We start from the raw sequence: 11,699 nt of genomic DNA on the forward strand, positions 1-11,699 counted from the left end.
TGTGAAAGCTGGGAATTCTTCCCTCGCGTGTCGCACACGCAGTGGCACATACACGTCGATTAAAGTTCGCGAGAGGTTGTTGTTTTGTTGCCTCAAAACGTGGCTCGTACCCACGAGGTGTGTTGGCCACACTGGAGGGAAGTTCATTGAACAGCTGCACATACCTGGTTTGTTGACGCCGCAGCCCGCTAAAGCGTCGCGTTGCTGTCCTCGAAGAAGACCTTGTGACGTGGGCTCGATTCTGCCCAGCATCGGAGAAATTCAAGGGATCTTTTTCGTCATTGTAGAGCGGCACACTCCCAGTGACACCTGCCCAGTGATCCAAGTTGTCATCAAATAGGTTTACGGAAGACAGTACAGACCGAATGGCAGATACCTAGTGCTCCAAGGCGGCGTGAAAGAATTTCAATGAAGAGTGGCACGTACCCCGTCCCGCATCCGAGGGGCCAGTGTCGGCGAGAAAGAGTTTCTTTGAATTTTTGAATAGCGGTATCTATCCAGTCTGGCATGTGCTGTGATCCATGTCGGCGTGAAAGAAGGTACGTAGAAGACCGGAACGTATGTACATATTGCCACATATTCAGTGACTCAAGCTGGTCCGACGGTTGGTTTCGAACCCTGTTCCCTCAGCACAGCAGCTCGATGGTCTAACCACTCGACCATGGACTACACGGAGATACACAGAAAGATGCAACCCAGGTTGGCGGGAAACTGGTAAGATAGATAGATAGCCCTCAGAAATTCTGTGGAGCACCCTAAGAATTCTAACGCATTAAACACATAGACACCACCACAACATGGCATACACCATATTATAAGGAAAATACCGTGACTACGAACATACAAGGTGACATGTTTAGATCCTTTGTCACGTATAGATGTTGTATATATATATATATACTCATAATGACATAGTGCCAGAAAATTAGAATGGCTAGGGACTTGTCGGCAGGAGGCCAGGACCTTGGTGCAATTCGATAAATACGTTTAAACATTGTCGTATAATTCAAATCACGCCAAGTTCTTGGCCTCCTGCCGACGTGTCCCTGGCAGCGTTATAATTCTCTCGCACTTGTGGGGGCCTGCTTTCTCCCAGGAGTACCGACCACCGCGGGCTCGGGCGCAGCGAGCCACAGGGCAGTGTCAGCCGACGGCTCGCGTAATCTAGTGCGCCCCTGTACGCCCGCTTTGCACACATGGCCACAAACAGGAGGCACCGAGCGCAAGACAGCAAAGTATTGCTCCAAGTTAGACTCCATTTATTTGTCTCCAATGACACCCTAAACCGCACAAACGCCCGGTCCCGGGCCGGCGCGAGAATCAAAGGGCTCCCGCGCCAAGGGGGAAAAATACAGACAGGGGTGCCGCTAGCATGTCGCTGCCGGAGAATGACCCCCCGCGACACGCCACTAGGAAAAGTCCCCGCAGCTATGCTGCTTGCTCACGCGATAATCAATGGGCCCACTCGCCAAAGCTAGGGCAATCTCCGTTGGCTTAGGCCTCCGATAAGTGCGGATAGGCGTAGAAGGACCACGCGCGAGCACGAGGCACCGCTCTTCGCCTTAGTGTGCGGAAAAGGATCGACACAAGGTACGCGCTCGCTGTAAATGCAAAGGCACCGTAGCCGAGCTCAAGTCTGAGTCCGCTCAAGTCCGCTGAAGTAGCGCTCGCGCGGAGACCGCCGCCGGCCGCGCGAGCGCCTCCGCCGCATACCATCTATATAGGGAGCCTACACGCAAGCGCTGTTTGCATGTAGGCTCCCTAATACCACCGCAAGAGTAGCGACACCACCGACAACCGTCGCGAGGGGTAAGTCGAAGTCATAGGGACGACATAACAGGTGAATGTCCGCACAAATGTTGCGGCGCGCAACAATTGTGCGCCGCAACAATTGAATCCCCACACTGTGGGGATCGCGCAACCTGAATCCTCGCGCAACCTGAATCCCCACACTGTAACGTGAAAGCGAATCTTTGTTGTAACATTGCGATGGTAACATGCAAGTCCTGTCAGTGCCTGAATAACAGAGCCAGGCTATAGACGTCCCCGTACTTTTGCCTTGAAGTGTGAAGCGGCATTGAATTTATTGCAGCTACTGCTTGCGCCACTACCCAGGCTTCCAATTGAGCGCGCGGTCGTGTTCTGCAAGATAAGATCGCTGGTAGTAAATTGTTCTGTGGAGCGATGCGCACAGAAGAAAGTTCGCAGACATTTAAGGAACGCAACTATAGGTATGCTCAAAACAAAGTATGATTTGTTTAAGCAGTCTTATTTCACAATTATTAGTTTTGTTAGGGTCGTGGCCTTATAACAAAGTGGCCTATATAACGTGGAATATTCCGGGTACCACTCACTTATTTATAAAGGCATTTGACTGCACACTATACAGTGGTTATTGCTGCGGCTTTTGTAAACACATTTGGCAAACAGCCTGATGTAGCCTTACATGTTAGTAACACTTGGTCACCTCAGAGCCCAGTAATCTTGAAGAATCGGGAACCATAGAAGGGCGTTTATTTCTCCTTTAAAATCGTACAAACATATTTTTGAAATTACTGCAGCTTTGTTTTTACAGCCATTTTGCATAAACATCGCATTTTATTATTCGTATTGTTCAATGTAACACTTGGCGCAGTTACTGGTCTGTTTCTTAAGAAATAATGTGAAGTTGGCCTATCTATTGGTAAGCTGGTGGCTGTGAAGGCGACACTAGCATAAGCTTGTGTCACCACCTGTCGGCAGTGGTAGAAAGGAGTTGTACCAGAAGGGTTGCCGCAAGTTTCAGAGGAGAATGTAATTATTAGCTTACATAGGAGCATAATTTTGAGTTGTTTCAGTTGGGCTCGGTAGGAACAACCGTCAAACTCTAAAATTCAGAACCTGTACAAACCGTTATTCAAGATATGCGTTACAATTAGTTGCGCGAATACCAACCGCACAGCACGGTCTGTTGACAGCACATGTGGTGGTCCTTTTGACAAAACAAAGCACAGGACAGGCTCACCTGAGTTCATCATTTCCCTCCTTGCGTCAATAATGTAGGTTAGACGGTGCAGGGTAAAGTCTTTTCCGCCTTCTAGCTTAAATACCATTCTAATGAAAACAAGCTGCCAATACGCACCTTCCAAGCGTCAGGCTCGTAATCAAAACTCGCTGCCGTTGCGCCAGATCCGCAATGGCGGTTGGCCGACGAAACTGTGGATAGAACCAAGCTTGCGGCTACGCACGTGAACGCTTGCATCGTCGTACCTTTACTCTTGCCTCTTCCAGCATGAAATAGAACAGTCAGCCAACTACTTGAATAAAACAAGTGATCAAACGGGGCAAGCCTCTTCTTGCTTCTGCGACAGTTTTAGTAAATTTGCTATGGCATAAACGTTACTGTGGGAGGTTTAGTCGGGGTACGTGAAATATTATTATTATTATTTCTTCTGTTTACGCGAGCAGCTTTCACGACATAGAGCTGAACTTTTTCGGAGTCAGGAGCTAGAAAAGTTCTGAGGGCAGTGTCTTTTCGACAGCTATCAAACGCACTGAGTCTCTTGAAAAAGTCACAGCTGACGCTATCATTCGTTCGCTCTTAATTTCTTTATGTCAACGTCGTCCGGCAACCGCTTTGAAATTTTGTTCTGTTGAAACTTGCGGCACTGACTAAAGTTTGCTGTAGTTCACAAGACCAAACATACAGAGCATCCTCTTCTAAAGAAAATTTCTTAATGCATGTTTGGTCTTTGTTACAAATCACTCGTAAATCACAAATCACAAATCAATCACCGATCGCTCGTAACGCGGAGAGATACACGGAAATGAAAGAAATATCATAATATAGATACACCTTATTCCCTTCGGCTTCCTGCACGTGGAGAGTAGTAAATTCGAAGTTTCAAGTTTATTAGTCCATTTCATACTCGTACAAAGGCAATTAATACATGCAATCGGAAGTCATAAAGTAAACTGTCAGGGGAACATCCTAAGGACAAAAGGTTAACAGGTAAGTGAATTAGCAAGGAGGGTTGCTGAATAATAAATAAGCAATTAACCTTCTACAATATGTACACAACGATCGCAGCCACAGATAAGAATGACTACAGGTTGTTTAGACAAAGCAAACATATGTAGGAACACAATGGCGCCAAATTAATAAATTCCCTAATAGGTAAATATTAAGACGTTGACAAAATGTTAACAACGTACATTATTTTAAATCAGATAGAAAGTTGTTCCAATGCGATTTACATGGAAATATTGCTGCCAGTGTGCCATTTTAGTACGTATTTTTGGTAAAAGCAGGTTATAGCTCGCTCAGAACATGGTGTCGTTAGTATTAACAAGATTATTATTAGCGAGAATGAGAATACGCAAATCATGATGCGTAATACGAGACATGATTGTCAGTAATTTATAACTGACAAATTTGTGTAGAGGTAAAACGTTCTGGTCACAAAAAATTCAGTCACTTTAGCGTACGCTAAAGAGGATGAAGGCGAAAGCCTGCGCGCTCAAGATATATTCAATAAATTACTTGACATTGTCATTCCAATGCGTTGTTACTTCCTGTTACTTGTTTTCTCCCACCAAAAGTCGTGGGTTTGACTCCCACCAAATATCGAGGGTTCGACTCCCCCCAAAGGTCTTGGGTTCATGTGCCTTAGTTAACACTATCTTAATTAAGGTGTAGTTAATGTAGGTAGAGTAGAACAGGGCTCAGTCTCCTTTTCGTGGAGGGGGGCCCTCATAGGGTGGCGACCAGTGTAGCGCACGCACACTCACATACGCGTATATAGGGCCATGCAAATATTTCGCGTGTTCGAAAATAGAGAGATGGCTGCGACGTCACGTGTGCAATCACGAACACACTAGGCACACCTTTAGTAAGCCATAACCGTGGAGCAGCCGTGGCTTCAAGAAAAAAGTCACAGGCCTGCGCGGCACATGCAGCACAGTCACAGCGTAAGCTGGTACAGTGGCTCAAGAGTAGCTCCAATTTCGGCACCACGCCCAACAGGGTCTTCGCGGCAAAGTATCTTCGCCTTGTATTGACGAGAATGATCTGAACAGTCCACCCGGCGTCGACGGTGAGCTGCAGCTTGTAATGCTCTCTGTACAGCAGTCTGCTAAGCCCGATGATGCCTGGTTGTAGTGGCGCACGTAGCTCTACGATTCGCTTCTTCAGCAATGGTTCGTACGCTGCGAGGAGACGCCATAACGTGTACCGAAGAGGTACCCAGAATACGTGGCGCACATCTCACATCCCTTGACCCGTGGCACGGTAAGTTGTTGTTGTTGATGTGATCATGATTGTCTATTGGAATCTTCAAAACGAAATGCGAAAACACCCGTGTACTTAGATTTAGGTGCACGTTAAAGAACCCCAGGTGGTCCAAATTTCCGGAGTCCCCCACTACGGCGTGCCTCATAATCAGAACTGGTTTTGGCACGTAAAACCCCATAATTTAATTTTTTAAAACGAGATGGTGACAAATAGTCACCTAGCCTGCTTGAATTAACCAGGTCCAGTTACATATAGCATGCAATTGCTATACGGAACTTACTTTTCGGGCACGCTGCGTTTGCAGGCATCTTAACTAGATGGCACCACCATACTGGCGGAGGCTCGGGATCGCGCTAATTGTGCGCCTCGTCTAGATCGCATCTCATCGTCTGCGCCTGCTCGCCGGCCTAGGGCATGTTTATAGACGGTTTCATGCTCGCGATAACAGCAGCGAGCGCGCCGCACCCAAGAAACTTCCGGTCACGTGCCTCATCAGTCTTCTATGCTTTAACGCATGGTTGCTTCTTTGCCAGTCACACTTAGGAGCTACGTCAGAGGGCAAAATCGGAAGCCGTGCAGGGCCTATGTTTGTAAACAGTGAAACGGTCTATAGGGCATTTTTCCGGTGCCTGATAGCAAGCGCTTGCGTGGCTCAGTGGTAAAGTATCCGACTCCCGCGCAGTGGGCCTGGGCTCGATCGCTGCGGAAAACGGGTGCTTTTTTCGCATTCCGGCGATAGCGGTTACGGTCACCAGCGGCATCGGCGTCGGCGGACACCATCGCGAGCCGAAATGGCTATTGTAATGAGCCCATAACAGCTTACGCTGTAAAATGTTTTCCTAGATGTGCATAAAGGCATCTTGCGGACTCACTGAAGTGCGTCATGCCCTGACAGACTGGATAATGTAGAATGGTAAACGGGAGGCGGGGTCGCCGAACAGTTCCTGTAGCTTTTGTTTGAAACTGTCCCAACTGCATGGTTATCTCGTCGTCAAGCGTTTGTGCCACACGCGTGGGGTGCCGTTGAGATAAAAGATGACATTGGCGAGCATAATCGTTGGGTCCTACCTGTTATTCGCACTGGCGTGTTCATAGAGCTTGATCCATTCGCCAACGTCCTGTCCCTCCAGGCCAGAGAACACACCAGGGTCGCGATGTTCGGCAACACTCACGATAGGAGTAGTCGGATGAGCCGAAGCCGTTGCAGAGGCGGTCTCGTCACCGGGGGGCATGGTGACAAGCTCGATGTATCGACCACTTCGGAGTTCCGTGGCGAGGACGGGGATCGATAACCTCCACCAGAATGTTACGTGTGGAAGGACACAGACGAAAGAGCCTATTTACAGGCTATTTACACTGGAGCCAGACAGCCAGGCCCACACTCGCTCGCACCAAGAGCACAGACACACTTCATCGTCTTTCTCACGGCGGCTGGTCTCTTGAACATCTTTCGATGATATCGTAATAATATTGCTACGGCGCAACCGAGAGTGGCGCCAGTCAGAATAAGACGACTTGACGTGTAGAGGTGGACTCGGTCTCGACAGCCATCTTCATCTTCATCTGTAAGTGCCGTATCGCAACAAATTGGTGGAGGTGCGGGGTAACCACGAGAGAGAACGACGGAGCTCCGCAGTGGTCGTCACCTCGGACTAGACAAAATGATGGACGAAACAGGACACGGAAAAGCGTGGCCTACATCAACGCCTACAACCCCGACGGTTGTCTTGGCTCAGCCGCGGGATCCCGAAACGTTCTGCGGCACAGACCACCTCGACGTGGAAGACTGGATCGCCAAGTATGAGCGTGTAAGTGCCCACAACAAATGTGATCCGATGATTATGTTAGCTAACCTGGTGTTCTACCTACAAGGCACGTCAAAGGTGTGATAACATAACCACGAGGAAGAACTTACCGACTATAGGACACGTGAAGCCGAAGCTGAGGGACTTGTTCGGCCGTCCCGCCGGTTGGAAGAGCGCCGCTAAGAAAGAGCTAGCTACCCGCATGCAAACGACCACAGCATCCTACGTATCTTACATCCAGGGCGTGCTGGCTCTGTGCCGTCAGGCCGACAACGATATGGCAGACAAGGTTGGGCATGTACAGAAGGGAATCGCTGACGATGCTTTCAACTTGCTCATGTGCAAAAATTCTGAAACCGTAGATTAAATCATAAAAGACTGTCAACGCTTTGAAAGGCCAAGAGCCACCGCATTGCAACGCCGTTCGTACGTCTACCGAATACAGTTGCGACATCCTCTTGTGACGACAGGGTAGGAATGCCGCGACCATCATCATCTAACGACCTCACGTGAATATTTCGGCAAGAACTTGAAGCGATGGCTCCTGCAGGCCCTTTATCCCGCCACAGTGAGCCGAACAACTTGCCTACAGCGCCATTTGTGCAGACAATAATCCGCCGAGCACAAGCATCCCACCGCCTATCACCCGCAGACAAACGGACTCACGGAGCGGCTCAATCGCACGTCGACAGAAATGCTGTCGATGTACAATTCTTATGACTACATTGACTGGGACAGCACGTTACCCTTCGTTACATTTGCCTATAATTCGTCCCATCACGAGAGTGCTGGTTTTTCATCATTTTACCTTCTGAGCGGCCGCCACCTATACTCTGACCTTTGATACACTGCTTCCTTCATCCACGAACACTTCCACTGAATATGCCCAAGACGTCTTCGCTCGGGCTCACACGGCGCGTCAGTTTGCCGGATCCCGGCTCACTGAGTCTCAAGCCGCGCAGAAGGTCGACAAAGCTGATGCCGCAAAAGCTGATGCCGTGCTATCCAGGGCCCTACACGATATTGCGTCAGCTTCGCGATGTGAACAACGAGATCGTTCCGCTGTACTCGCGTGGCCCCACTGACGTTGTGCATGTGTCCCGGGTGAAGCCTTACTTTGCCAGGAGTTCTTAGGCCTTCTAGTTAGCGCCGAGACAGCGCCTTTACAGACAGGGGTTATGTTACGGCGCAACCGAGAGTGGCGCCAGTCAGAAGAAGACAATTTGATGTGTAGAGGTGGACTCGGTCTCGACAGCCATTTTGTTTATTTATCGTTGTCTCTCTTGTAAATAGTATAAATACATCTTTATATGTGACTTCCGCATCGTAACAATATCAAATCTTTATACAGCTGCTTTCTGGACACTGTGTAGAGGTACTCAGTAGAAAACCGAACCAAGAGGTATTGCCCAGTGAAATACACTTTATACATAAAACCCCACAAACAAGGTCGGTCAGAATATTGGGATGAAACTACCAGGTTGGGTAAAGCATTGACTAAGTTAACTTGCATGAATGACCGTAGAATTGGGTGTGAAGTATCTCGAAAAAAGAATAAACGGCAAACGATCTGTCGCGCAAATAGATGCACCAGACCAAGTCCACCAGCCCATACGGGTCTAAAGATATTATCTCGTCTCATAGGCTCAAAGGTAGAAGACCACAGAAAAGTATCGAATATTCTATGAAATCATTGAATATAAGTCCGGGCGCAATGTAGTATCTGCAGCACATAAAATATTTTTGTAGCCAGGAACAAGTTACAAGCCGTCGCCCTAACAAATATAGAAAGAAAGGCGGTGTGGCGTAAAGGTATCCGCATGGCGTTAAAGTGCCGGTACACGTTCCCGACAGAAATGTGCACTAAGCTGCACTATACGTATGTGCTGTGTATAGTATTTTTCTCGCATATACATGATGCAACAAATAGCATGTAAGAAAAAAAAAAAACTGCCGTGGCTGCAGGGAAGCGCGCTCGTCTCGTCCACCGGACGCCCGGGTTTGATTCCCACCCACACCAAAGTGTAACAAATTTTCTTTTCAAAGCCACTAATTCACTTTGTGTACAGGAACCTCCCTGAAAATATGACGTCAATCTGAGCATTGCTTTACGTGTTTTACAGCAAAGCTGTACATGGCTCAGATCCGGAGTTTCGTGGCGTCCGTTTGCAGAAACTATCATCATCAGCAATGGCTAGAGCGTCGTCGTCTTGTTCCACAGCTGGCTCGTTGGCGCCCCTCGGCGTAACCACGCGAACGCGCTCGTGCCACTGCTCGCGCGTTCGTCTACATCACGATGACCACATATGTGGACAATAAATATGTTCATGCCTTTGTTCAAAATTTTGTGTCACCTCTGTGCCGTACGCTAAACAGCTTCACTGGTCATCCACCTTCAAATAGTGGAATGGATGGATGGATGAAAAAACGTTATTGAGGTCCATTGCGTCGCGCTAGCTTCATAGACCGAAGCGAGCCGCTCTCACGTTGGGACCGAAAGTTCTAGCCTTTCGGCCGCCTCGCGGGCCCGTTGGACTGCCCATAGCTGTTCATCTAATGTAAGACTGCGTAGAGCTGCATCCCACCATCTGTAGGCCATTTGTGAAAGGGCCAAGCAGCATTGCATTACTCACGAAAAAAAAGTTTATCTTAAGGCACTCCTTTTTTGCGGTATGCTTCTATTTTAGCGTAATCAACTTTCTTTTTAATCCGCCGAGAGGAGGTTACGTTACAGAGGCTGCGTGTCGGGGTCGCGCTCACCCCGTCAGTGACCGCTCTTTGGGCACAACAGTACCGCGGTCCCTACGACACATCGTGCCCATTTTGTGACACTGCAATTCAAAATGTGACAGTGACACACCTATTATGGACGTGCCCAGGACTTCACCTGAGCCATCTCCGCCAATTACGGGCAACAGACCTTCAGCCTGGCCGCCCACCGGACCTTGAACGTTGGATTCATGGACCATATCAACGTTCACTTCTAGATTTTTTGCATGTGTCAAGTCTGTTCATGTATTTCTGACATGCTTTGTATTATGCCTAAGGGCAAGCTTTCGAAATTAAAAAAGAAAAAAACTTTCTTCTTGGACATAATAGATTACTCATTCAGATTCCGAACGTTTTTGCCAAACCATGAACCACTTTTAACGGAAGCATTAAACCAGGTAAAAACAAATAATTTCTTAGAAGAAGGCAAGAGACACTGCAGACATGGCGATTGTTTTGTTAAAGAAGCGTACTGTTGTAAGGTATTTTGGCTTGGTGTTAGATACATAAGTCTGAGTCGTATACCCAGTGCTTTTCAGTGCCGGCAAGAATTTCATACAAGAGGACGCACACATAAGGAGTTTCGTTGTGTTGTTTCATATAATCCACTGCTGTCCAAACGTTGTATCCTGAAAAGAAACAAAATCAAATTTTACGACTATTTCATTTCTGAACCAAAGTGGCTTACCGCCGAAATGACGGCCGCTGCACTTGTGAAAACAGTGAAAGTACTCACAAATGGTTTTGAAATTATATGGCATTCAATGTGTACTACCCATGGAAGAAGCGTACATTTCGGCGCATATCGAGAAGAGACGAGCGGATTTTGGCGACCGACACGGCCTGTAACTGCGCAAGCCAAGCCGGCGGTTGAAATCAGACGCTGCTACCGACCGCAGCATCTAAACCTTTAGGGCCCATCCACACTTGCGACTAGGCGAGGTCGCGCGACCAAGTTAGTCGCAAAGCGACCAGTCGCAATTAGTCGCAAATGGTCACTTTCTTGAAATGCGACCGTTTCGGGCCAGTCGCTCGCTGCTCGATTTTTCAGTCGCGCGACCCGCAGTCGCAGAACAGCTGAACCAATCATATACGAAGCAACAGGACGTCCGTATACGCTGACGGCTTATTTTTACGCGGCGATGACATTTCAAGCAGACGTGAACGGCATACCGTGAGACATTTCGGTTTAGCGACTCGTCGGTCGCATTTGTAAGTGTGAACATCGTTCGTCTTGAGTAGCTTTCTGGTCGCCAGTCGCAATCGGTCGCGCGACCTCGCCTAGTCGCAAGTGTGATAGGGCCCTTAGACGTCATAAATGTCTCGCGTCGACAAACACGTGCGTCTCAAACAGCTAGCTGGCGTTCGGCGAAAAAGGCCAAAGTCCGAGTGCAAAAACGGGGTAAAGAGCCATCGAAAGCTATAGTCGCTTTTAACGGTCGAAGAATAAAATAAATCACTCCGGTTTAATAAAGGAATCATGCGCTTGACAGCATTTACTTGTTGCGATGAGGATATTCAGGTAGCGCTTGTTGTTTCGCTGCGTAATTCTGTAGAGAACACAGCCAGTTACCTGCACATATGTAGCGGCAGTAAAAGATTGCTATACATGTACGCCGACTCGATATATCTTGTGTTGAGCCATGTCGGGTGACGATGTAGTTACCGTGAAACGGAATCCTGCGGGGAGATCTCGAGTAGAACCGCTTATGTGGTAAAACCAATTTGACAAGTCCGGCATTGATACACGAGCGAGGGGAGGATATATTCTGCCGTGTGAAACGACAATCCATGATAATGGCAAGTGTGTGTCGTTTGCGGGCTATATATATATATATATATATTATATATAT

General features: G+C 48.0%; 1 protein-coding gene across 1 annotated transcript in view; it reads right to left on the bottom strand.

Annotated features, from left to right (window-relative positions):
• Positions 1–3,458, bottom strand: part of LOC125943204 (uncharacterized) — a 17,208-nt gene extending 13,750 nt beyond the window's left edge. Inside the window, exon 1 of the mRNA XM_049661838.1 lies at positions 3,122–3,458. Within this exon, the coding sequence (XP_049517795.1) occupies positions 3,122–3,241 (120 nt within the window). The 5' untranslated portion in view covers positions 3,242–3,458. The remainder of the gene's footprint in view (positions 1–3,121) is intronic.
• Positions 3,459–11,699: the final 8,241 nt, after the last annotated feature.

This window comes from Dermacentor silvarum, chromosome 2 (genome assembly GCF_013339745.2).
Source record: "Dermacentor silvarum isolate Dsil-2018 chromosome 2, BIME_Dsil_1.4, whole genome shotgun sequence".
Classification (NCBI taxonomy): domain Eukaryota; kingdom Metazoa; phylum Arthropoda; class Arachnida; order Ixodida; family Ixodidae; genus Dermacentor; species Dermacentor silvarum.